This window comes from Hyla sarda, chromosome 2, assembly GCF_029499605.1.
Source record: "Hyla sarda isolate aHylSar1 chromosome 2, aHylSar1.hap1, whole genome shotgun sequence".
NCBI classification, from domain to species: Eukaryota; Metazoa; Chordata; class Amphibia; order Anura; family Hylidae; genus Hyla; species Hyla sarda.
The window spans coordinates 102146537-102171767 of NC_079190.1; the positions used below are offsets into that span (position 1 = coordinate 102146537).

The 25231-nt window shown below is 45.8% G+C and overlaps 1 protein-coding gene across 2 annotated transcripts in view; it reads left to right on the forward strand.

Moving 5' to 3' along the window:
• GTF2H4 (general transcription factor IIH subunit 4) overlaps positions 1-23438 on the forward strand; it is a 32092-nt gene extending 8654 nt beyond the window's left edge. The window contains exons 4-14 of one of the 2 annotated variants that reach the window (XM_056562738.1): positions 6178-6309; positions 7751-7847; positions 17067-17155; positions 17626-17734; positions 18682-18750; positions 18923-19006; positions 19182-19314; positions 19560-19690; positions 20707-20754; positions 20885-20963; positions 22567-23438. In XM_056562738.1, coding sequence (XP_056418713.1) covers positions 6178-6309; positions 7751-7847; positions 17067-17155; positions 17626-17734; positions 18682-18750; positions 18923-19006; positions 19182-19314; positions 19560-19690; positions 20707-20754; positions 20885-20963; positions 22567-22736 — 1141 coding nt within the window. In that variant the 3' untranslated portion in view covers positions 22737-23438. The remainder of the gene's footprint in view (positions 1-6177; positions 6310-7750; positions 7848-17066; positions 17156-17625; positions 17735-18681; positions 18751-18922; positions 19007-19181; positions 19315-19559; positions 19691-20706; positions 20755-20884; positions 20964-22566) is intronic. The other variant, XM_056562737.1, reaches the window with a different exon arrangement.
• Positions 23439-25231: the final 1793 nt, after the last annotated feature.

Consider the following 25231-nt stretch of genomic DNA (forward strand, 5'->3'; position numbering starts at 1 on the left):
GGAAAATTGAGACGGTAGGTGTTCGTCATATCCGCTGGGACCCTGACCCCTAGATATTTAAGAGAGGTAGGTTGCCACCTGAATGAGTATGCGGATTGGAGTTGCTGGACCAGTTGTTGGGGGAGAGTAATGTTCAGGGCTTCACATTTAGACATATTTAGTTTATAATTACTAAGGGCAGAGAAGTGTTTCATGGTGCGAAGCAGGGAAGGCAATGATGTGAGGGGTGAGGATAGGTAAAGTAAGAGGTCGTCTGCGAATGCAGCACATTTGCAATGGCACGAGGGGGTGGGCAGCCCCCTAATATCTGGGTTCGTCCTTATGGCTGTTAGCAGGTGTTCCATGCATAGTACATACAACAAAGGGGATAAGGGGCAGCCCTGTCTCGTGCCATTGCAGATGATGAATGCGGGGGATAGCTGGCCATTGAGCTTAATGTGAGCCTGTGGGTTTGCGTATAGTGCCATAATCCTCGATTTCATAAGGGGACCTATGCCTATTTGAGACAATGCCGCCGACATGAAATCCCAGTCCACCCTATCAAAGGCTTTCTCTGCGTCTAACGACAGCAGGAAAAGAGGTGTATTTTGCTTTCGGGCCTGGTGTATGATTGAGAACGTGCGGAGGGTGTTATCCCTCGCTTCTCTTCCTCGAACGAAGCCCACCTGATCTGGGTGGATAAGGGATCTCATGTGGGGTGCCAACCTATTCGATATCAATTTTGCGAACAACTTGGTGTGCGAGTTAAGGAGCGAGATAGGCCTATAGCTTGGGCAAAGCAGGGGGTCCTTGCCCTCTTTCGGTAGGACGGTGATAAAGGCTGTTAGGAATGATGTGGAGGGGGGGGATGAGGTAGAAATATCATTAAATGCTTCCAGCAGTGGAGGGGCAATCTCAGTTTGGAGGGTTTTATAAAATTTAAAGGTATACCCGTCAGGACCGGGACTTTTACCTGCAGGCATTGAGGCTATCGCCTCTGATAGTTCTAAGTGAGTGAAGGGCTCCTCCAGAGCTTGGATTGCATCAATGGGCAATTCGGGAAGGGCAGTGTCGGCTATATATTGAGCCAATGTGGGAAGGTCTGAGTCAGGTGGTCGGGCGGTGGCCGGTTTCGGGAGGTTGTATAGTGACACGTAGTATGACCTGAATGATTCTAGCATTTCAGATGTCAGGTGGGAAACTTCACCCGAGGGGGATTTGATAGCCGGGACAAAGAGAGAGGACTTTCTATTTTTCAGAGCTTTGGCGAGGAGTTTCCCGGACTTATTTCCCCACTCATAAAAAAGCTTTCCGGTCAATTGTCTATAGTAACTGTGTGATGCGTTCATGTGGGCCAGGAGATCTGTGCGGACTTTAGTGAGTTCTCTAAAAACTAGATCCTGCTGCGTCCGTTTATGGAGTGCTTCAAGAGTCTGAAGTCTAGTTTGCAGGGCAAGGAATTTCGCTGACGCCTCCCTCTTCAGCCTAGCCCCGTGTTTCATCAGGATGCCCCTGAGAACACACTTCAAGTCTTCCCACCTAGTTAGCGGGGATGAAGGGTCTGAAGCATGATCTGATATGAAATGCGTAGTGAAGGACTTCAATTCCTGGAGACATAGCTCATCCAGTAAAAGAGATTCGTTCAGGCGCCAATTGGAATGTGGCTTTGCGAAAGAGGGAAGCGAGAGCGAGCATAATACAGGGGCATGGTCAGATATTGTTATGGTGCCAAGGTGGGTATGGGTTATGGAGTCTAAGAGGTGGTGCGGGCAGAACAGGTAATCTAGCCTGCTATATGTTTGGCGAGCATGGGAGTAAAAGGAGTAGTCTCTATCTTGGGGGTGTAGAGACCTCCAGATGTCAGCGAGTTGCATGGCGTGAAGCTTCCTCCGTAATGCCCGGAGCTTGCTGTGGGAGATTACTGATGTGCCTGTTGAAGTGTCCATTTGTGGGAAAAGTGGCAAGTTGAGGTCCCCACCCATCAGAATGGTACCGGTGGCAAAGGATGTCAGAGCATCCAACTTTTTAAGGAGAAAGGAAATCTGTTCTCTATTAGGTGCGTATATAGATGCAAACGTGAACTTCTTACCAAAGATGTCGCAGTTTACAAATACATGGCGAGCGTGGGGGTCTACGTCTGTGGAGGTTATTACTGCAGGAAGGGACTTGTGTATGGCAATCGAGGTTCCCTTAGAGCGGGATTCAGGATTAACGCTATGTATCCAGGTGGGGTAATATCGGTTACGGAGAGTAGGAACATGTCCTTCATTGAAATGTGTTTCCTGAAGAAAGAGTACATGTACTTTTTGTCTATGGAAGGAGTAGAGGGTGTGAGCCCGTTTCTCCGGGATATTGAATCCCTTAACATTAAGGGACGCCAGTTTAAGGTCAGTCGTCATGTTTAGTCCAAGTCAATGATTGCCACTTACCCCAGGTGCTCCAGGGCTCCAGCTCGTCCGGTCCGGGGTGCGTTCGATGATCAGGGGGTGAGGTCCTGTGCAGGGTGGTAAAAATAGGAAGGAGAAGAAACCAAATGTTAGAGAGGGTAAGAGATAGAAAAGACATAAAAAAAGGTGTCCATAAGGGAATGGAGACACGGGTCCTAAAAGGGGGGGGCCATAAGGGCCGGTGGTACGACTAGAACCAGTCTAGTCACCAGTCTAGAGAGGGCAACGTGGAAGGTCGCCAGGGGTATGCGCCGACGTGTTAATAGGAAATAGGTGGGTCAGTCAGGGCCCTGGCCGCTCCATCATATATCAGCGTTTAGTGTTGCGCATTCAATACTGTGTAGCAGTAAGAACGCGATTAAGGGGGGACGAGTAAGTGAAAAGAGATGATCCGTAGATCAAACTCTATCTTAGTTGAGATGCTATGGGAGGTAGTGATCTGTGAACATATCAATCAGGAAGGGAGAAAACTTGATGCCTAATTGGGAGGGGTAAGGGGAGAGGGGGGGGGGGATCAGAACAACATCAGATAGCAGACAGCAAGTCAGCATTAGTATGAATTTCTAGACGACACTTCTAAAAAAAAAAAAAAAAAAAAAAGGGAAAAAAATAAGAATGATAATAAAAATGAACAACAAAGTATCCGTATGTATTGATAAGGGGAGAGCTAACTGTAGGAAAAACAGCATATACAAACGGCTGGGAGATGTCTAACTCAGCCTAAAAAAAAATAAAAAAAATAACTATAACACTACGCCTTGACCTAGGGGATAGCATATTCAACAAGCACCAACATGGTACGGCATGTAGAGACAGATCCAGAAGGTAGGGTCAGGTGCGATCAGGTCTTGTATCTCGGTGACGCCGTCTGAGGTGTCAGGCGCTGCGCTCCCTGCGATGGCCGATCCGTGCGCAGTGGATGGTTCTTCATCAATGGAGGAGCCGAAGTAATGTCAAATAGTCTGTGCCAGTCAGGTAGCGGTACATGTGGAAGCTTGAATGTAGACAAAAAGTTCTTTAGGTCCATAGGATTGCGGAGTACAGCAGAGGTCGTGCCATGTTTGGCAATCAAAGAGAACGGGAAGCCCCATCTGTATACTATCTGCGCATTCTGCAATATCTGGAGGAGAGGTTTCAACGCAGCTCTGAGTTGTAGGGTGCGCAGTGATAAGTCGGGAAATAGGCTGATTGGGGCACCATTATAGGTCAGGTTCTTCAGTGGTCTGGCCTTCCTCATAATGTCCTCCTTCAAGGTGTAGTGGTGGACCCTACAGATGATATCTCTCGGTTTAGTCGGGTCAGGGTTTTTAGCTCTGAGAGCTCTGTGTGCCCTATCTAGCTCAAGAGGGGTGTCAGGCGGTCTTTGCAATATCTCATTAAAGACTTTCTGGAGGGTAGTCGTGATGTTCTGAGGAGCCACTGTCTCGGGTAAGCCTTTGACCCTGATATTATTGCGGCGATTTCTATTGTCCAGGTCGTCGATATGACTAATTTCAGCCGCCTGATGTAGTGATAGGTTTTTAGTGGCTTCTTGCAAAGATTTAAGTTGTGTGGAGGTAGTGGAGCGGAATTCCTCTAAGGAGCGCACTTTGTCCTTTAATTGGTCAATTTCCTTTTTGACAGGTTTGAGGTCCTGTCTCCAGGCTAGGCGCAGGTCAGTTGCCATCGCCTGGATGTCAGATTTAGTAGGTAGCAGCGCAAGCAAGGCCTGCAATTCAGGGTGGTTTTTCAAGGTATTTGTTGCCATTTCTGGCGATGGTAGTGTTTGGTCCGGTGCTGGGAGCTGGATGCAGGGACGGTCTTCAGGTGAACGAGTTCGTCTGGAATAGTGGCGTTTATCAGACAGGTTGTCATCAGAAGAGGAATGATCAGTTTTCGTAGCGGAATTCACAGATGCTTTTATAGGCGTTTTAAAGAGTTTTTTCTTAGCTGGGGGACTCGCTCCCCAGTATTCCGGAGTGTCACTGTCGTCAGCTGATTCAGGAGTGTCCCCACCCGAGTGAGATATGTCTGAGTCCATGGTCTCTGCCCAATTAACTGCGTCAACAGCTGGAGGACCAGGAATGGGTTTCTGAAAGGGAGTAACTTTGTGGTTAACAGGTGTCACTTCACGTGCAGGTTTTGAAATTGATGTGGTGTAACTATCTGGGGCAGATTTCTTGGGCTTAGCAGGTGAAGCCAGGGGAGGGTCAGCAGTCAGGGATGGCCATTGCAGCTCCATTAGATCGTCAGGGGCTGGAGGAGTGAGTGTGAGAGAGATGGTGGCTTCCTTCTGACCCCTTATTAGCAGCTGGTGGGGTTATGGTTTGAGCAGCAGCTCTCACATATGGCCTGGAGTTGGAGGGAGGAAGGGGAGAGGGTACAGCAGTCTGGGTGAGGGCATCCCGCTCACCTGTCACAGTGGTGGTTTCAGTAGCGGAGGGGCCTCTACTCCCCGGAGTAGCAGCAGGAACCAGGGAGGAGGCCTCTCTCCGAACCCCGGCCTGGGGAGGTGTGGAGCGACAGGTCCGGTCTTCTGGGCGGCAGTGGGGTTGATGCGACTCGGAGCGGGCTGCGCTCCCTGGTCGCAGCTGCCATTGTATTCTGAGGCACCTCCGAGTCAGCGGGTTGGCGTACAGTGGGGTCTGAGCTTCCGGATGTGCGCGGCTGCAAATCGCGCGCAGCGAAGTTTCCCTGGGGCGGCGGAGGGGATGCAGGCCTCGGCCGGGATCCGGAGGACTGCGGTGGAGCGAAGTAGGTAGCGATGGGCCTGGGTTGGTCGCTGGGAAAGTGCAGTTTCTTACGATGTTGTTTTCTCCTTACTCTGCCTCCCATAGCAGGATAAAGTGTCCCCAAAGAAGCGGTCCAGGCAGGAGCTCCTAAGACATGCGGCTCATCCCGAGCGTGCCAAGCCACCCCCCTCCATATGGAGTATTCTGTCCAATTCTGGCCACCTGTTTATAAGAAGGACATGGCTGTACTGAAGAGGGTGCAGATGAGGGCGACAAGGATAATTAATAGTATGGGAGGATTACAGGGTCAAGACAAGCTATCAAGCTTGTGGTTATTTAGTCTGGAGAAAAGACGTCTTAGGGGGCGATCTGATCACAATGTACAAATATATGAATGGACAGTACAGAGATCTTTTTAGTGTTTATTTATATATATATATATATATATATATATATATATATATATATATACACACACACACACACATAGGCCGTTAACCATGACATGGCGGCATCCTCTACGTCTAGAGGACAGAAGGATTCACCATCATCACGGACAGAGATTCTTAACTGTAAGAGCTGTGAGACTATGGAACTCCCTCTGCCTTGTGATGTCTGATTCAATAAACAAGTTCAAGGGGGGGGGGGGGGGGGTCTGGATGTTTTTCTGAAAATCTATAACATCACAGATTATGGATACTAGATTTATGTGGATAGAATATTGATCCATATTTTATTTTATTTGGAGTTCGTAAGGAATTTTTCCTCTGTTATGGGGCAGTTTGCATCGGCCTCATGGGGGAAGGCGCTTCCTCTAGATCAACACAGTAGGATTTTTGGTTGAACTTGATGGACTTTTTTTTAACCTTTATAAACTGTGTAATCCTGGAAAATGAACTTTATGAATACAACTTGTACAGTTGTTTACCATGCTAACCAATAGGAATGACACGTATTATTCAACCGTGTCTTTGAAGATGTAATTTAAGTAATCATGTGAATTTTTCCTCTACCGCTAATAATTCTTTATTTTTCACCAGGGAACATGAGGAGAATACACAGATTTTGTCTGGACTGCGACTATGGCACACACAACAACTTCCAGGGGGTCTGCAGGGACTTATTCTAAACCCAATTTTTAGAGAAAATCTGAAGATTGCTCTGCTAGGCGGGTAGGGGAAATTAGATTTCTTTTCTCCACTTCAGTACACAGAAGACTTAGACATCATGTCAGAAAAGTTCTAGAGGCAAACACCTAAGTATCTTTCTGATGTGCATTAAGTCATTCTAGATAATTAGGTCAGGGTAATATTGTATATACTGGCATTATATAGCATGTGTGCCCTTTTCCCACCTGTCACAGCTTAGAGAGTTTTGGTATACTTGTTTTATAAAAAAAAAAATATATATATATATATATATATATATATATATATATATATATATATATATATATATATATATGTGCGTGTGTGTATAATCCCAGTAGTAGGATATTTGTATAAAACAAAAAAATTTAACCGGATGCCACCCTGAGACAGAAGAGCCCGTACATATGATAAACCTAAAAAATTGTGTAGTAATCTTCACCTAATAGGTGCTTGAAATCATGGTACATATGAGGCTTACTTTGCATGTCTCTGTATAGTAGTGGTCCATAACTAGTGGCTCTGTACATGCAACCCGTTTGTTTGACTTTTTGGCTTGCTGTCGGTTTGGGGCATATTCTCTAGTTACAGTACAACATTGACACTCTCAGAATCCCTGACTCCAAACCCCTGAACAGTGGAATTGTAATGTGTCAAATGTGCCACTAAAATCTTTGCAAACTGCACACATTTAAAGGGGGTTTCCACCCATTTTCACATATAATGTTGGCTAAACTTCATATGGCAACTGCATTCTGTACATTCTGTGCTATCTATCTTGGGCCCATCTGAAGTGCCATTCTCTTGCTCTCTGCACTTCTTCCTGCCAGTCACTTGAATGGGCTGTTTTGTCCTTTCATTGGTACAATGGAGCAGAGCTGAGAGACTGACAGCCTCATGAGAGGTGAGAGGGAGCAGCAGCACTGATGTCTTAAAGGGGTATTCTGGGCAAAAACATCTTATCCCCTACCCAAAGGATAGGGGATAAGATGTCTGATCGCGGGTGGCCCGCTGCTGGGACCCCTCGCGATCTCCCTGCAGCCCCCACATTCTATGTGGGGCTGCGTCTCCAGGCTCGGAAGCCTCTGGGTTTCCGGGACTTGAGATGTGATGTGACGCCACGCCTCCTCGTGACGTGAAGCCACGCTTCCTCGTGATGCCACGCCCCCTCCATTCATGCCTATGGGAGGGGGCATGGTGGCCGGAGGTTTCAGATCCTGGAGACACAGCCCCGCATATAATGCGGGTGCTGCAGGGAGATCACGGGGGGTCCCAGCGGCGGGCCCCCCGCGATCAGACATCTTATCCCCTATCCTTTGAATAGGGGATAAGATGTTTTTGCCCAGAATACCCCTATAACAGCCTCAGAAGACAGGGTGGGGAGGAGCAGTGCAGAGGCATGAACAGTGACGTTATTTCCCCTTTGCTGTGTTTTCTTATAATTCCTTGTGTTCTCTCTCCACAGTGGAAAAGCTTGGGCAGATGATGGCAGTCTGCTTGGTCCTGATAAACATGGAAAGGATGTGCCTTCACTGGATAAATATGCAGAGAGCAGATGGGAGGTGAAGTGACCTGCTAAATAAAATACTTGCTCTGCTGACATCACTCCTACCTCTAACTGTTATACTTTTTCCAGTACAAAGCTTGCGGGTTATTTAAATAGTAGAATCTATGTAGAGGCTGTCAGTGCTGGATATATTTCATAAAGATTGCTATGTATAAAAATTTTTGCATTAATGGGGTACTCAGGTGGAAAACTTTTTATTTTTTATTTTTTTAAATGAACTGGAGCCAGAAAGTTGAACAGATTTGTAAATTAGTTCTATTCAAAAATCTTAATCATTTCAGTACTTTTTAGCAGCTGTATGCTACAGAGGAAAATCTTTATTTTTTTAATTTCTTTTTCTCTATCGGCTCCATTGGGGGACACAGACCATGGGTGTATGCTGCTGTCTCTAGGAGGTGACATTATGGCAACAAGAAATTCAGCTCCTCCCAGCAGGATATACCCGCCTCCAGGCCCTGAGCTAATCAGTTTAAGCTTAGTGTCTTGCAGAAGGTGGACATGGTCTGGATTTCTCCAGACCAGGTCTTCTGATTTTTTATTTTCCTAGTATAGGGACGTGTTCGTTTTTTATTCCTTTTTCTTTTCTGTTTTCAGGTGGGGACTCAGGGACTCCGGTTCCCTGTTTCCCCATTGCGTGTAGGGGGGCACAGACATTGCGTATATGCGCTGTTCACCCCCCCCCCCCCTCGCCAACGGTCAGCGCCTGGGTTGGTACCTCATGGGTCCGGGTCCCCCTATTTCCCTGCTCACCTCGCTTGCGCATAGCAGCCAGGCGTGATGCAAGTAACTAAAGCTGACTGAAGACTTCACTGAAGACTCCATTAGGTAAGTTCTTCTGACTGAGGTAAGTACTTCCTCCCTTTTCTCCATAGGTATGGACTTGCAACCTCTGGAGACCCCCTGTTTTTGGCCAACCTTTTAGGTTATGGGGCTGGCTTATAGAGGAGCTGGACTTTTATTCTGGGGGAGCAGTGGCATCTTAGGGGGCATGGACTTGCAACATCTGGAGACCCTCATTTTGTGGCCCACTTTTCAGGGTCCAAAGGGCTGGCCTGTGTTAGGGGCTCTATTTTTTATTCTAAAAAAGGGGGAGCAATGACAGAATGTATGGGTTACTTTATTATGCACATGTGTGTGTGAGTGTGTTCTATTATGCGGCTTACAGCCGCGGTGCTTATTATGCGGCTGACAGCCGCGGCGCTTGCACTTTCGGGCGCATGTAGCGCCGACTTGCTTTCACTTTCGGCAGCAGACGGCTGTCGGCAGATATGTGTATCGTCCACTCACTTCCCCGCGGGCGCATGTACGGCTAACATATGCGCTCGGGGCAAGGAGCAGGCGCCATTACTGTGTTTCTTCCCGGTGGCCGGGAGGCGTGAACTGCCCTCAAATCAGCGCTGTGCACGCGATTCAGGTGGCAGGGGCCAATCAAAGACAGTGCCCCTGCTCCAGGAACGCCCCTCTCAGGCTGTTGGCTAGCTCCTCTCTGTCTGCATAGATCGGTGTCTCCACTCAGCAGCGACAAAGTGTTACAGTGTTGGGATTAAAATCTCTCGGCTCTCACGCTGAATTACTGTCACAGGGGACACAAATCTGTTCCTCCCTCTAAACTGACAACTAGTCTTCTGTTAGTCTGTATGACATATTATTCCAAAAATGCCTGGTTCTGCTTAGCTTACTGTCTTCCTGCTCCCCCAGACCCCCTAGCTTCCCCGGATGTTACAGTTTCCGGTGGATTCGGCTGCCTCTCCAGCCTGGGTTCCTTCCTATACCAGTGTATGGCTGACTTGACTCAAGTCTCCCTTTCGGTGGCTGAGTCCTCCCATGACATGGTGTCCACCTTGAAGGGGTCTGCCCTGTGCTGGCCCTCTAGTGGGTCCCGCTCCTCTTTTTCACAAGCCTCACGCTCTCGCAAGCGTACAAAGGGTGCTTTTTCTGACTCTTACATTGAGTCTTCAGGTAGATGTGGGTGTCCCCCCCCCCCCCGTGTCATCTGATCACAGACGTTGCTCCTCCAGAGGACGTTCCTGGAATCGCCGCCCTGCCTCGCCAGAGCCGCGTACCCGGTCAGGGTCGCCCCTCTCCAGGGCTGCCTCCACTCGTTCACATTCTCCTGGTGAACTGGCGGATGAGGCCTCCGAATCGGCATCTGACTCAGGACCGCTCGGATACAGTTGAAACGGGGAACTCATTGGTTGCGGCCATAAGAGACACCTTTCACTTAGAGGACCCAGGATCTTCGGACGTGACTCCTGAAGTATCCTTTCATCGTGTTCAACCAGCACCTCAAGGGTTCAGCTCTCACGCTGAATTTCTCATCCTTCTGGAATCTGCATGGAAACATCCGGACAAGAGGTTCTCGAGAATGAAGAGGGTTCAAGTGCGTTACTCATTCGCCAAGGACCTTGCCTCTAAGGTGGTTTCCCCTCTCTCGGTGGATCCACCAATTTCCCGCCTCTCTAGGCTGCTACACTGCCGCTAGCAGCGGCTGCCTTCAAGGACTCGACAGACAAGTTGGTGGAGTCCTTAGCGAAGTTTGCCTCTAAAGCAGCAGGCTCTTCTCTGCTTTCCAACTTCGCCTCTGCATGGGGGTCCAAGGCCCTTTCGGTGTGGTGCTGAAATCTTTTTGCTTTGGTTCTCCAATGCTCTAAAGCTGAGGGCTTTCTGTGCTCAGCTACCATGCAGTCAGTCCGTTGTGCTGCCTTTGCTGTGGGTCTCTTAGCGGCCCTCCGCCGCTCCATGTGACTTAGGGCGCGGGATGCGGATGCTGCCTCCAAAAGGTCTCTTACCGAGTTTCCATTTACTGGTACACTTCTTTTTGACGGGCGCCTTGACGAGATTATCTCTGAGGCGACGGGGGGTAAGAGTTACTTGTTGCCTCAAGATAAGGCTCGCTTTTCTTCCCAGAGGAGGTCCTCTTCCTTTCGGACCTTTGGCCCCAATAAGGGGTCTGGGCAGGCGCCTTCGCGGGACAAGAGGTCTCCCTCGTTCTGGGCGTGTCCGTCTTGGAAGTCGGACACCAACCGTTCCGGCCGTTTTGCGGTCAAATCTGGTAACCGCAATCCCACTTCCGCATGGAGTGAAGCCACCACCCGCAGGTTTTTCTCGGGTGGGAGGTCGTCTCTTACTTTTTCGAGACAGCTGGACCACAAACATTCAGGAAATCCCGAGCTCCCCGGTCTCCTTCTTTGGCAAAGCAGTTTCGGGAGGCCCTCCAGTCCCTGCCCAGGGAGTCATTGTCCCCATTTCTCCAGGGAAATGTTTTCAGGGTTCTTTGTTCCAATTTTTTTGTGGTCCCCAAGGAAGGCGTTTCTGTGCGACCGATTCTGGACCTCAAGCGTCTCACCGTCATCTTCACCGCCACTTCCGAATGGAATCTCTCCGTTCGGTAGTGGCATCCATGGAACAAGGGGAGTTTCTTTCTTCGTTGGTCATCAAGGATGCCTACCTCCATGTTCTAATATTTCCCGGCCATCAGCGGTACCTCCGCTTTGCGGTTCCGGAGGGGCATTTTCCATTCATAGCCCTCCCTTTTGCTCTGGCCTCGGCTCCTCGAGTCTTTACAAGATCCTTGCGCCAGTAATAGCCCTGTTGCGGTCGAGAGGAGTCTCAATGATCCCTTTCCTGGACAACCTTCTCATCTAGGTTCCCACTAGAGTCCAGACTCTGGAGAATGTGGATCTCACTCTCTAGATCCTTAATCGTTTCGGGTGGATGGTCAACCGGGACAAGTCTGTCCTCTCTCCCGCCCAGTCTCTGATTTTTCTTGGAACTTCAATTCAACTCGGCCCCTGCCCGGACTTGCCTTCCGACGGACAAACGTCTGACGCTCCTGTCAGGAGTCCGCTCTCTTTGGGCCCAGGCCCCAGTTTCCATCCGCAATTACATGGAAGTCTTGGGTCGGATGGTAGCGGCCATGGAAGCCGTACCCTTCAACTGGCAATTCTCGCTCGATGGGACAGATCTCCTCTGTCTCTCGATCGCAAGATTACCCTCCCTCGTCGGATCCGTCAGTGCTCTGGTGGCGATCATTTCTTCCCCTCCACTGGCAGGTGGTGACAACAGATACCAGTCTGTTGGGCTGGGGCGGTGTGTTCAGGGTCTGGACGGTTCAAGGCCTCTGGTCTCCCCGGGAAGCCCTTCTTCCGATAAACATCTTGGGAATGAGGGTGATTTCTTCTTTGTCTTCTTCTTTGGGAGTCCCTGCTTCAGTTCCGCCATGTCCGCGTCCAGTGGGACAATGCCACGGCCGTAGCGTACATAAATCGGTAAGGCGGCACTCGCTGCTCGGCAGCCATGGCCGAGGTGACAAAGGTTCTTCTTCTGGGCGGAAAACAATGTTCCGGCCATTTGGCGATTCACATTCCGGGTGTGCTCTTCTGGGAAGCGGATTTCCTTAGCCGTTCCTCAGTCCTCCCCGGAGAGTGGTCCCTGCATCCAGAGGTCTTCGCGCAAATCTGCGACCTCTGGGGCATTCCAGACGTGGACATCTTCGCGTAGGCACAATAGGAAGATTCTTCCATTTTGTCAATGTTCCGGTACCCCCTGGCTCTAGCCGTGGACGCCCTAGTGATTCCTTGGACTGGGTTTGCTCTGCCCTGTCTGTTCCCTCCCCTTCCGCTCCTTCCCAGGGTTCTGAGGAAGCCCAAAGCGGAGGACGTTCCTGCCATGCTGGTAGCTCCAGTTTGGCCCCGTAGGTACGCTGACGTCCTGGAAGACACTCCACTGCGCCTTCCACTTCGTTCGGACCTGCTGTCTCAGGGTCCTCTTTACCACCCCGTGGTTCCCTTCCCAAGTCATTCGCACCATGTTCAGGGCTCGCAAGCTTTCCTCAGTGAAAATTTACCACTGTACCTGGCGGTCTTATTTTCGTTGGTGTGAAGCTCAGGTTTTGTCTCCTGTTACCTTTTCTGTTCCCCGTCTTCTTGCAGTCGGGATTGGGACTGGGGTTGTCTTTCAGTTCCCTTAAGGGTCAGGTTTCGGCCTTCCCTATTCCTTTCCAGCATCCTCTGGCTTCTAATTCTCATGTCCGGACCTTCCTTCAAGGAGTAGCGCATGCGGCCCCTCCTTATCGGTCACCTTCTCCCCCTTTGGACTTGAATCTGGTTCAGGGTGTCCTCCAAGGTGAGCCTTTTGAACCCCTTAGGGAAGGTGTCCCTGCTCCTCTTTTCTTGGAAAGTGGCGTTTCTTGTTGCTATCACCTCCATTCGGAGGGTGTCTGATTTGGCAGCTGTTCACCAGGACAAGGTTGTCATCCGACCAAATCCTTCCTTTTTGTCTGATTGTTTCGGCCTTCATCTCAATGAGGACATTGTTCTTCCGTCCTTTTGTCCCGCTCCTTCTCATCCTAAGGAGCATTTACTCCACAAACTGGATGTGGTTCGGGCTGTTAGGTATTACCTCTCTATCTCCTCTTCGTTTCGTCAGTGCGATTCCTTTTTTGTCCTTACGGAAGGTCGTCGTAAGGGACAGCCTGCTTCCAAGGCCACCACTTCTCGCTGGATCCGGTCTTTTTTTTTTTTTTTTTTATCAATTCTTTATTTATTTTTCATAAGGTAGAGGTACATACAGAAAAAAGACAATCAAAATGTTTTGATAACAACAACAGCATCCCGGTTGGTAACTGGGACAACCACCCACCCCCACCGCAGGAATTGGGGCCGAGGTGAGAGGCCGTCATTTTAAAGGCCAACATGAGCATAACTCCCAAAGCAAATCAATCCCCTATTATCATCCGTCGGGGGAAGCTATCTAATATCATTCCAGTAACACCAGAAGCAATGTAAGACATATAAAACATTGAACAAATAACATAAGACAGAGACAAACAACACAACACATATACGACATGGAGAAGAAGAAGATGCTCAAGTAAGAGCAGAGAGGGAGGTATCCGTAAGAGAGAGAGGAGGTGCTAGCACAGAAAGCAAGAAAGAGAAGATATAGGTTATAGGGGGGACGATTAGGTAAGAAAAGGGAGGTGGAGGGGAAGGGTATAGGGAAAGAGAGGGTGAGGGCGAGAGAGGTTGAGCAAGAAGAGAGGAGGAACCAAGGTTAGTTGGAAACCAAGAATTGAAAATCGTAGATCAGGGGAAGGGTTCAAGCAAAATTGTGGCAAGAGAGTGTGGAGCCGAGTCTCACAAACAAGGCAAGGCAGCCCCCTGTGTGCAAGTGAGCCGCGTTAAGGGAGGGATCTGTACATCTGCCAAGGCCACCAAACCTTAATGAAGGTGTCATGTGAGTGATCGCTCCAGCATGACAATTCCTCCATCCTGTGAATTTGAGCTACTTTCGTAATCCACATTTGTATAGTAGGTGGATCAGCCTTTCGCCATTGTAACGGGATGAGAGCCTTGGCAGCTGCTAGCAAGTGGGCCAGTAGGGAGTGTCTGTGTAATGAAGTGTCAGTCTGTGGAAGTCCCAGAAGAACCATGGTGGGGGTAAGGTCAATATGTCTGCCCAAGATTTTGTCCACTTCCGCCCCGACCTCCCTCCAAAACGTACTGATATTTGGGCAGTTCCACCAAATGTGGGACAGTGAGCCTACCCCTGCATGACATTGCCAGCAAAGGTTGTCTGAGGAAAGACCCCTATGATGTAAGAGTTCTGGTGTGCGATACCACCTGGTCAGCAACTTGTAGTGTCCTTCTTGTAGTTTGACGCATCTAGAGAAACCCATTGAGTTGGATAGGATCTTTTTACAATCTGATTCCGTTAGAGAGACATCTAGCTCCTTCTCCCAGGAATTAACAAACAAGGGTGTAGAGAGTGCGCATTCATCAAGGAGACATGCCTGGAATGTGGAAAGTGTAGCGCATCCCACCGTAGGGTTAGCGGCAAGAGCTAATTTTTCTAGCCACGTGAGGTCTTTACCAATGCCATACACCTTAAGCAATGAAGTGCACGCCCTCCTGATCAAGTATGCCTGGAAAAAGTTAAGAGTGGCGGGAGAAACCAGTAGTTGGAGAGAGTCTGGAGTCGGTGGGTGTCCGTCTGTGAATATGTCCTTCAGTGTGGTGGATGACAGCAATGACCAAGAGGCGTCGGGTGAGAGAGTCAGAGGGGACAGGATGTAAGGGATAAGGGATCCTGGTAACGCAGGGGATAGTTTTGGTTTTTGTCCCGTTTCATCTAATTTGAGTCTATTGTAGGCTTCTTTCATCAACAATGTGCCTTTTGAGGATAGGATTAGTTATGTGTGTCGGTGGATCCGGTCTGCCATTTTGGAAGCCTATCGCTGTAGGGGGAAGATTCCTCCCTTCAGGGTTGTGGCTCATTCTACCCGCTTCTATTGGGACATCCTGGGCTCTCCAGAACAAAGACTCGGCCCCGCAGATTGCAAGACTTGGTCGTCTTTGCACACTTTCTCGAGGTTCTACCGGGTTCATACCTTCGCATTGGCTGAAGCTAGTCTGGGCAGTAAACTGCTGCAGGTGGCAGTGGAACAGCAGTCTGCCTGACTGATTATCTGCCCACCCAAGGGATGGCTTTGGTACGTCCCACGGTCTGTGTCCCCCAATGGAGCCGATAGAGAAAAGGAGATTTTTTAACACTTACCGTAAAATCTCTTTCTCGAAGGATCCATTGGGGGACACAGCTCCCGCCCTTTTGGGTTTCTCCTTGGTTCTCTGTCCGAGTGTGTGTTCAGTTATATATTTTCTTCTGTTCTCAGACAGTTTGTGTTTTTTCCTTGACCTGTCAGTCCTCTCCTATTGCTCTAGTACTTAAACTGATTACCTCAGGACCTGGAAGCGGGTATATCCTGCTGAGAGGAGCCGACTTTCTTGTTGCCGTAGTGTCACCTCCTAGAGACAGGAGCATACACCCACGGTCTGTGTCCCCCAATGGATCCTTCGAGAAAGAGATTTTATGGTAAGTGTTAAAAAATCTCCTTTTTGTCTTGTCCACAGTGCTCTCTGCTGACACCTGATCCCTGTATCAGGAACTGTCCAGAGCAGGAGAAAATCCCCATAGCAAACCTATGCTGCTCTGGACAGTTCCTGACACGGACAGAGGTGTCGGCAGAGAGCACTGTGGACAAGACAAAAAAGAAATTCAAAAAGTAAAGAATTTCCTCTGTAGCATACAGCTGCTAAAAAGTACTAAAAGGATTAAGATTTTTTTAATAGAAGTAATTTACAAATCTGTTTAACTTTCTGGCACCAGTTCATAAAAAAAAAAAAAAATAATAATAATAATTTCCACCGGAGAACCCCTTTAATTTGTGGTGATAATAAATGCGATCCATGCTGTAAATGACCAGTAGTATACTGTCAAGCTGAAACTATATAACATCAGTCACTGTTGAGTGGATTTTCCAGGGAAAACCCATTAATGGCCTATCCACAGGCTAGGCCAGTGTTTCCCAACCAGGGTGCCTCCAGCTGTTGCAAAACTACAACCCCCAGCATGCCCAGACAGCCTTCGGCTGTCTGGACATGCTGGGAGTTGTAGTTCTGCAATAGCTGGAGCCACCCTGGTTGGGAAACACTGGGCTAGGCCATCAATACTGACTATACTGCACAGCCAGGAGCCTGAAGTAAACCATGTTATGACCTAGTAGTTTCAGCTACTTACATTGTGTAATGGTGGTGTCAGGTTACTGCAGCACACCTCCCACTCAAGTTAGGGCTGGTTCACATCACATTTTCCGCAATACGGGACCGCATACGGCAGGGGAGAGCTAAAAACTAGCGCTCCCGTATTGAGCTGTATGCGGTCCCGTATGCAATTCATTTCAATGAGCCGGCCGGAGTGAAACGTTCGGTCCGGTCGGCTCATTTTTCCCCCGTATGCGCTTTTACACCTGTACCTAAAACCGTGGTTGACCACTGTTTTAGGTACGGTTGTAAAAGCGCATTCGGGGGAAAAATGAGCCGACCGGACCGAACGTTTCACTCCGGCCGGCTCATTGAAATGAATTACATATGGGACCGCATACAGCTCAATACGGGAGCGCTAGTTTTTGGCTCTCCCCTGCCATATGTGGTCCCGTTTTGTGGAAAACGTGATGTGAACCAGCCCTTAGCAGGATCTGCCCTTCAGTAATCTACTGCCAACACTATACAATGTACGGAGCTACAGCTTCTGGTCCCATACACTGTTTACTTCAGGTGCCAGGGCTGTACCAAACAGTTCATTGGCTTTTCTATGAGGTTTCCTATAATAATACTAAGAATAAGAATGTATAACATCTCAATTGTATCATTTGTAGGTTATACTGCAGTTTATGGTCGGTTCACCCAGTGCTACTGTTAGCCAGGATTTGGCACAGCTCCTCATTCAAGCCGGTCTGATGAAAAGGTAGTATTGGCATGGTTTACAAACTTTCTCATGTGGCCCACCTCAGTACTTGAAGGAAGGCTTACGTTTATGTTATCAAGCTCTGCACTTCATAAACACAAAGCAAAACGGTTGATGTGTAAATTGACTGTCTTGGGTGCATGATGCCGACCTCATAAGGTCGGCTGAAAAGGACTACTAGGTACGATAAAAAGAGGACTCCATTTTTGATGGTGTCTTATAATATTTATTAAAAATACATAAAACTTCCCCCTCTGGGTATACAGCTTTCATTACATACGAGATCTGGTCACAGCAGACAGGTTATCACAATCACATCTTGCCTTTTTACTTAGGTTATATTTCTATGTAGAATACAGTTGAAGAATGAACAGAATTTTACTTCCTTATATTTATTGTAAATTTGTAAGCTTCACAGTTGTGGGAAAGTTTCACTTTTTAACCTGTACTGCTTTATGTCAATTCTGCAGTGATGCTGGAGAAGCGCCTAGCATTTCTTCTGCAGGATTTCAGTTTTTGCTTCTGGACACAGCATCTCAGCTCTGGTATTTTATGCTTCAGTACCTTAAAACAGCTGAGGCAAGTATAGACTTTACTTCATGTGTTTATAGTATTGTGTTCTGTTTTATTTGTACATAGATATTCAGTACTGTATTGCGTTTGTGTCTATGATTTGTATATAGGAATCTGACCTGTACGTTTAGAAGTATTAAAGGGGTACTCCGGTGAAAACCTTTTTTCTTTTAAATCAACTGGTGGCAGAAAGTTAAACATATTTGTAAATTACTTCTATAAAAAAAATCTTAATCCTTCCTGTACTTATTAGCTGATGAATACTTCAGAGTAAATTTTTTCTTTTTGGAATGCTCTCTGATGACATCACGACCACAGTTCTCTCTGCTGACGTTATTATAATAATAATAACGCTTTATTTATTGTTGTCCTTAGTGGGATTTGAACCCAAGTCCCCAGCACTGCAAGGCAGCCGTAGTAACCACTGAGCCACCATGCTGCCCGTAGCATAAATCTGCGATGCATGGTTGCTAAAATGGACAGAGATGTCAGCAGAGAGCACTGTGCTCGGGATGTCATCATTGTTCCAAAAAGAAAGGAATTTCCTCTGTAGCATTCAGCAGCTAATAAGTACTGGAAGGATTAAGATTTTTTAATAGAAGTAATTTACAAATATGTTTAACTTTCTGCCACCAGTTGATTTAAAAGAAAAAAGGTTTTCACCGGAGTACCCATTTAAGTACATTGAATATATTATATTCATGTATCTTCACAAACTTTTCTTATTCCTCTCCCCTGAGCTGTTGCATTGGTTTTGTGTAACATTCATTTTTGATGCACATATTTGATATGCAGGATTTGAAGCTGCAGAGTTCAGTTATAAAAATGACTGAACACAGCTTCAAATCCTACGCATCAAATATGCACAGACCCTAAAACTAAATTCATACATAGTTTCAAAACAGAAATATTTATCTTCTGATTTCCTAACATCTATTTATTTGTTATCTCAGACTCGGGGAATGAATCTGGTGGAGATACTGTCCTTCATGTTCCAGCTAAGCTTTTCTACGCTTGGAAAGGTAAATTGTAACTGCTCCTAATATATTCTCCAACAGAAAATCTGCTTGTAAATCTGCTTGTGTTAAAAAAAAAAAAAAAAAAAAAAAAATATATATATATATATATATATATATATATATATATAAAAAATATATACACATATATAACAGCTCTTTGCTTTATACTCATAAGGACTACTCTGTGGAGGGGATGAGTGACTCACTACTGACGTTCCTACAGCACCTACGAGAATTTGGACTGGTGTTTCAGAGGAAGGTTAGCAGTTCTGTATTATGACATTACATTCTTCCACCACAGTTTGCTTCTCTACCATAATATCAAGCAGGCAAGCTGTCGTACACATGTCTTGTAATCCTGGTAATAAAAATTTTGTCCTGCTACATGATCTGTGGTTTACAAACTAAAGAGCAGTTTCTCATATTGTTCTCAGAGAAAGTCTCGTCGCTATTATCCAACTCGTCTGGCGATAAATCTGGCTTCTGGAATCTCTGGGACTACACCTGACAGTCATAAGCAGGGATTTATTGTGGTGGAGACTAACTACAGAATATATGCATACACAGGTCAGTAACACTAGAAGCTAGTGTGTGACTGAGTCTTCCAGTTAGCGGGGTTCTTTCGAAAATGTATCGCTTTTCCTATTAAAAATAATTAATTTGTTGGATTCCTGAAAAAGAAGTATCGGATAATCCAATGTCAGCCAACACATGACAATATAAACTTTTGCAATGATTTTATTTGGGTTTGTCATTCATTTTCTCTGCTTTGTTGTTTTCACCTACTGAATTAATACATTAAATATTTTCAGATTCAGAACTTCAGATCGCACTTATTGCTCTCTTCTCGGAAATGCTTTATCGGTTTCCTAACCTGGTGGTGGCACAAGTTACTAGAGAAAGTGTTCAACAAGCTATTGGAAATGGCATCACTGCTGAGCAGGTAACAGCACGAGAGAGTGTGAGATATACTGAGAATGAATCATGTTTAGAACTAATTAGTTGACCGATAATTTGCAAGTTAGATTAGAGAGGGAGTTAATGAGGGGGAGGGGATAATTCTTTTAAATATCAATTTTTTTCTTTTCTTTTTTTTCTTGTAAGGGCTATACCCCCTTCCTGTTTTTTTACCTGTAACCAGATGGGAAGGCCAGCACATTCCCTGGTTGTCCATCCTACATGCCCCCAGCAGACTATTTAATGAAGAGGAGGCCAGCATATATAATCTTTTACTTCCTGCATCTTCTCTCTGCAACTTTTGAGTCCGGCCTTCAGCACAGAGCCCAACAACCAGGGACTCATGATGGCTGCAGAAAGGAGCTGCAGGGAGCAGAAGATGGTGTGTGCTGGGCCCCTCTTCACTAAACAGGCTGCCAAGGACCACAGTTGTATATACTTAGTGATAATTGCTAAGTATATGTGAACATAAAAAAAAATCTGATCAACTAATCGACCAACCCATTATTCCATTATGAAAATAGTTGACAACTATTTTTATAATTGATTAGTTGCCGATTAATTGATTAGTTGTTTCAGCCCAAATTGTGCATAATAATTAGAGTGCTACAGTATCAAGAGACAACAGTATCGAGAGACAACAGTATCTTTTTGGTATGACCTGGGAATGTTCAACATAGGAAGGGAAGGGGCAAGGCAATGAAGAAGGGGAAATGGGAGGGGGGGGGGGGGTGGACAAAAGATGTTCTCAGATCCACCAGCACTTAAGGAATGGGCACTACTTAGGGGTTACATAGGGGGATGGCCCCCTGTTTTCCTGCTCGAGATATCGGGTATATTGAAAGTGTTCCTGAATGGCCAATTGTGTGCTAGAAGTAACTATTGCAGTTCACTGGATCAGTAACAAATCAGCAAGCTATGTTGTATAAGCCAGTAAGACATTGATGCCTCAACTAAAATTATCAGCACAAAATCATTTATTTTTCATTTTATAATTCTAAGATAATCCATTTCCTTCGGACCAGAGCCCACTCAGTAATGTTGCAGCAGGTAATGACAGTTTTCATTTCTAAGAGTCTGTATGATTTTTAGTTCACATGTCATGAGTTGTTATAATTAACCAAGGCTCTAGACTGATGGCAGATCTTACTGCATATACAATCTCCTGTATGTTTCGCAGAATCCTGTGCTTCCCCCGACCATCACTGACCAGGTTCGTCTTTGGGAACTCGAGAAAGATCGCCTCCGTTTCTCTGAAGGTGACGAGTTTTCTTTATTTCTCATTTAATGTTAGTGATGTGTTAAGAGGAGTAAAAAATTACATTTTCCACAGCCAGACATGCTGCAGCTCCTCTAGATTTGCCCATAGGAAGCACACAAAATCTTTGTCATATTATTAATGGAGAAGCCTGCTATTGATGTGAGAGCGTGATCTTTAGATTTCTTTAGAACTCAAGTTTTTAAAATGACTTGGTGTCTGGTCCATTCACATCCAAGCAATAATGGGCTTGTCTGCGGCTCTAAAATGTTATAACATCCTTACTTTTCTCCACTATCATGCCCTTGTTGGCATAATTGATTTCCTTCCAAACACTTGATGAGGGTGGGCCTTGTTGCTAGAGAATGTGTGGCATGGTTTGTTGTAGCATTTTAGAGCCCCGGACAACCCATTTAAAGGGGCAGCAAATGTATGGCAGTAAACTTCAAATGAATGTACTTGTGTGCTAGACACAGCTGCTGCTATTAAATGTATGGTGGTGTATGGCCCAGTAAATATAGAGGGTGCTGTGGCACTGTGGCCCCTTTAGTCATCTGATAACCTGGTATCCGGGAGTCCCACTGATCTGGTATTGATAACTAAGCCTAACAATAGGCCATCAAAATTTCAGTCCCCAAAAACGCTTTAAACTCCTGCCAATACCTAATATGTAGCCATCTGTTTTCTAATTTGCCAGTGCAGTTATTTGCCAAATTCGTCATTGAAAAAACATTCACTTTGAAAATGTTCAGTGATTTGATTTAGCCAACCAGAGAACATCTTCAGACTGTGTTGACATGTTGCAAATGTGTTCTAGCAACTTCACAGCTTTCTTATGATTTTTCAGGATTGCAGTACGAATAATGTGGTTCTGAAAAATCACTAAAATTGCATCGGTACTGTGCAGTCTGAAGCCACATCACATAGTACAAGCATTCATTTGGCAGCCTGCTACATTGAGGCACATTTCTTTTAGGGGTAGTCCAGGATTGAAAAACTTGTCCCCTAATTTTAGATTGTGGGGGGGTCTGAACACTGGGACCCTCTGTGATCTCCCGTATGGGGCCCCTGCACTCCAGCCAGATAGCGCGTGTCGACCTCTGCACGAAGCAGCAGCCGACACACCCCTCTGAATACAGCCCTGTGGCTGAGCCGGAGATTGCCGAAGGCAGCGCTTGGGCTCTCGAATAGTTGTATTGAGGGGGCTTGTCAGCCGCCGCTTCATGCAGTGGTCGACACGCCCCCTTCCCTCTGAATGCCGGGGCCCCGTATGGGATATCACAGGGGCTCCCATTGGTCGGACCTCCTGCAATCTGAAACTTATCCACTATCATCTTGGCTTCTATAACTAACCAATGGGCCCATTATAATGGGATCCACTTAGGTTTCCATTATTTTGATGGCAAGATTAGCACTAAATGCTGCACCTTTCTTGCTATTAAAGTGTCAGAAGGTTTCCTTTTTATTGTATTGTATTTTAACCATCAAGATCAATGCTGTTGGTAAGTCTGTTGTTGTCAAAAACAATGGACACCTCACAAAGCTGCCACTAGTGTGATCAGAGCCTGAATCAATTTATAACCTGATCTTTTTCTGTCTTCTAGGTGTTCTTTACAATCAGTTCCTATCACAGGTGGACTTTGAATTACTGAGGAATTATGCTCGGGATCTTGGAGTACTTGTATTTGAAAACCCAGCAAGGCGTGTAATGGTGGTTACACAAGCAGGCCATTCAGATGTTAAACGTTTCTGGAAGAGACAAAAACACAGCTAGTGAGACGCACATGGGATTTTTGAATACAGCTCAGGAGTGATTTCAGCTCTCTGGACCTGTTTGCCATTGATGTGCAAGCCTTGCATATTTTTGTACAATCTTTAGTTACAAGACACTAGCACATCTTGTGTTTATCACAGGGCTTCCCGTCTATACAAGAACAAACAACTTTTTACTTATATTGTGACCCCTTTTTTTTATATATTCACTGGGATTTTTTTTTTTTTTAAGCTAGTGTTCTCACACATCTGGATTTAATAGTATTGTTATCTAGAAAACTTTCAATATTTATTGGACCTAAATGACTAAAAGAGGTTGTGCCATCTTGGAAAGTACTCTGCTGCTTCCACGTATACTATATAGAATGAATGAAGAGGAGCGTTCTTGATATTGAGGGGGGGGGGGGGGGCAACAGTGGACGGACCGTGACGCAATCAATTACCTATTCCCTGTCCTGTGAATAGGTGATAACATTCCAAGATGGCAACTGCTTTAACAGTTAGTCCTCTACATTGCTGACAATGGACTGGATCTCTGAAGATCACAACAGATTTTCCCTGTAATTGCTTTCTCATTGCTGCTTTATAAATAAAGTGTTTAGGAGGCGTACTGTGTTTTTTTGCTTTCCCTCAGAAGATACTGCTTTTGTGAAAATGAAAATTACTGAAAAAATACTTATTTATGTAATAAATTCATCTATCTATTTTTTATTTTTTTTTGCAAGGCTCTAGAACAGTGGCCTCCAACCTGCTGACCGCCAGATGTTGCAAAACTACAACTCCCAGCATGCCCGGAGAGCCAAAGGCTCTCCGGGCATGCTGGGAGTTGTAGTTTTGCAACATCTGGAGGTCCGCAGGTTGGAGACCACTGCTCTATAAGATAAAATTCACTACTGCTGCAGTATTCTCCCATAGAAGGTGAAGCAAACTTCATTGTGCAGTAAGTTATGCCATGTTTTTTCTCGCAAAATTTGTGTAAAAAAAAAAAAATAATCTTTGTGAAATGAAAGCACCTAATGGTACAGTATAGGCCCTTATTCTTTTAGTGACTGATGATACGCCTTTTTGTGGTACTTGGCCGTCGTTGAATATTGAGGTGAACTCTTTCTATATGTGCCTGTTGTATCTAACTGCTGACATCTCCCAGCATCGGACTTTAAGCAGATCCCAGCAACTTGACCCTCTGCATGCCATATATTAGCAAACGAGACATGCAGAGTGAACTGGCAGGTACCGCACCGGTCAGGGGTTCAACAGTGTGGTACGCATTTGTTACCATTACCCCCTTTTCCCATTTTTTTGAATAAAAGACCAAAAATAAATAAATAAACATATTTGGTATCGCAGTGTGTGGAAATTTCCAAACTATTAAAATCTAATGTTTTGGAAGCTGAACATTGAAAGGTGTAGGTTTAAAATCGTACTGATGTGCAGAATAGCCATACTATGTCAGTTTTATTGCAAAGTTAACAGTGCGCAAGCTAAATCCTACAAATAATTTATGGTAAAAAGTACAAAAGGTTCCGCAAAAGAAAAAAAAATGCCCTCTTGTAGCTCTGTGTGTGGAAAAATAAATGTTAAGGCTCTTTGAAGATGTTACAAACATTGCAAACACTTCTGATGAAGGAAGAGGTTAAAGGGGTACTCCACTGGAAAACTTATTTTTTTTTTATCAACTGGTGCCAGAAAGTTAAACAGATTTGTAAATTACTTCTATTTAAAAATCTTAATCCTTCCAGTACTTATCAGCTGCTGTATGATCCACAGGAAGTTCTTTTTTTTTTTGATTTTTCTTTCTGCCTGACCACAGTGCTCTCTGCTGTCACCTCTGTCCATTTTAGGAACTGTCCAGAGTAGGAACAAATCCCCATAGGAAACCTATCCTGCTCCGGACAGTTCCTCAAATGGACAGAAGTGTCAGCAGAGAACACTGTGGTCAGACAGAAAGGAAATTGAAAAAGAAAAGAACTTTCTGTGGAGCATTTAGCAGCTGATAAGTACTGTAATGATTAAGATTTTTAAATAGAAGTAATTTGCAAATCTGTTTAACTTTCTGGCACCAGTTGAATTTTATTTTTTTCCAGTGGAGTACCCCTTTAAGTATACGTAGGTGGATTTTCAAGGATACCAAAACAGTAAGTGTCAATGGGGGAGATTTATAAAAACCTGTCCAGAGGAAAAGTTGCCGAGTTGCCCATAGCAACCAATCAGATCACTTCTTTAAGTTTTTTTAAAAGGCCTGTGAAAAATGAAAGAAGCAATCTTATTGGTTGCTATGGGCAACTCAGCAAGTTTTCCTCTAGACAGTTTTTGATAAATCTCCCCCAATGTGTATTCAATGGGGTACGTGTATCAAATATTTTACCCCTTTTTTGTGTTTATATTTTGCACAAGCTATTTTGTTTGCATCTTTTTTTGTGTACATTCTGGTGGAGCATTTCCTTCAGATGTGTAAGTTTCGGTGTACCTTGGAGTGACATATTAAGTACGCACAAA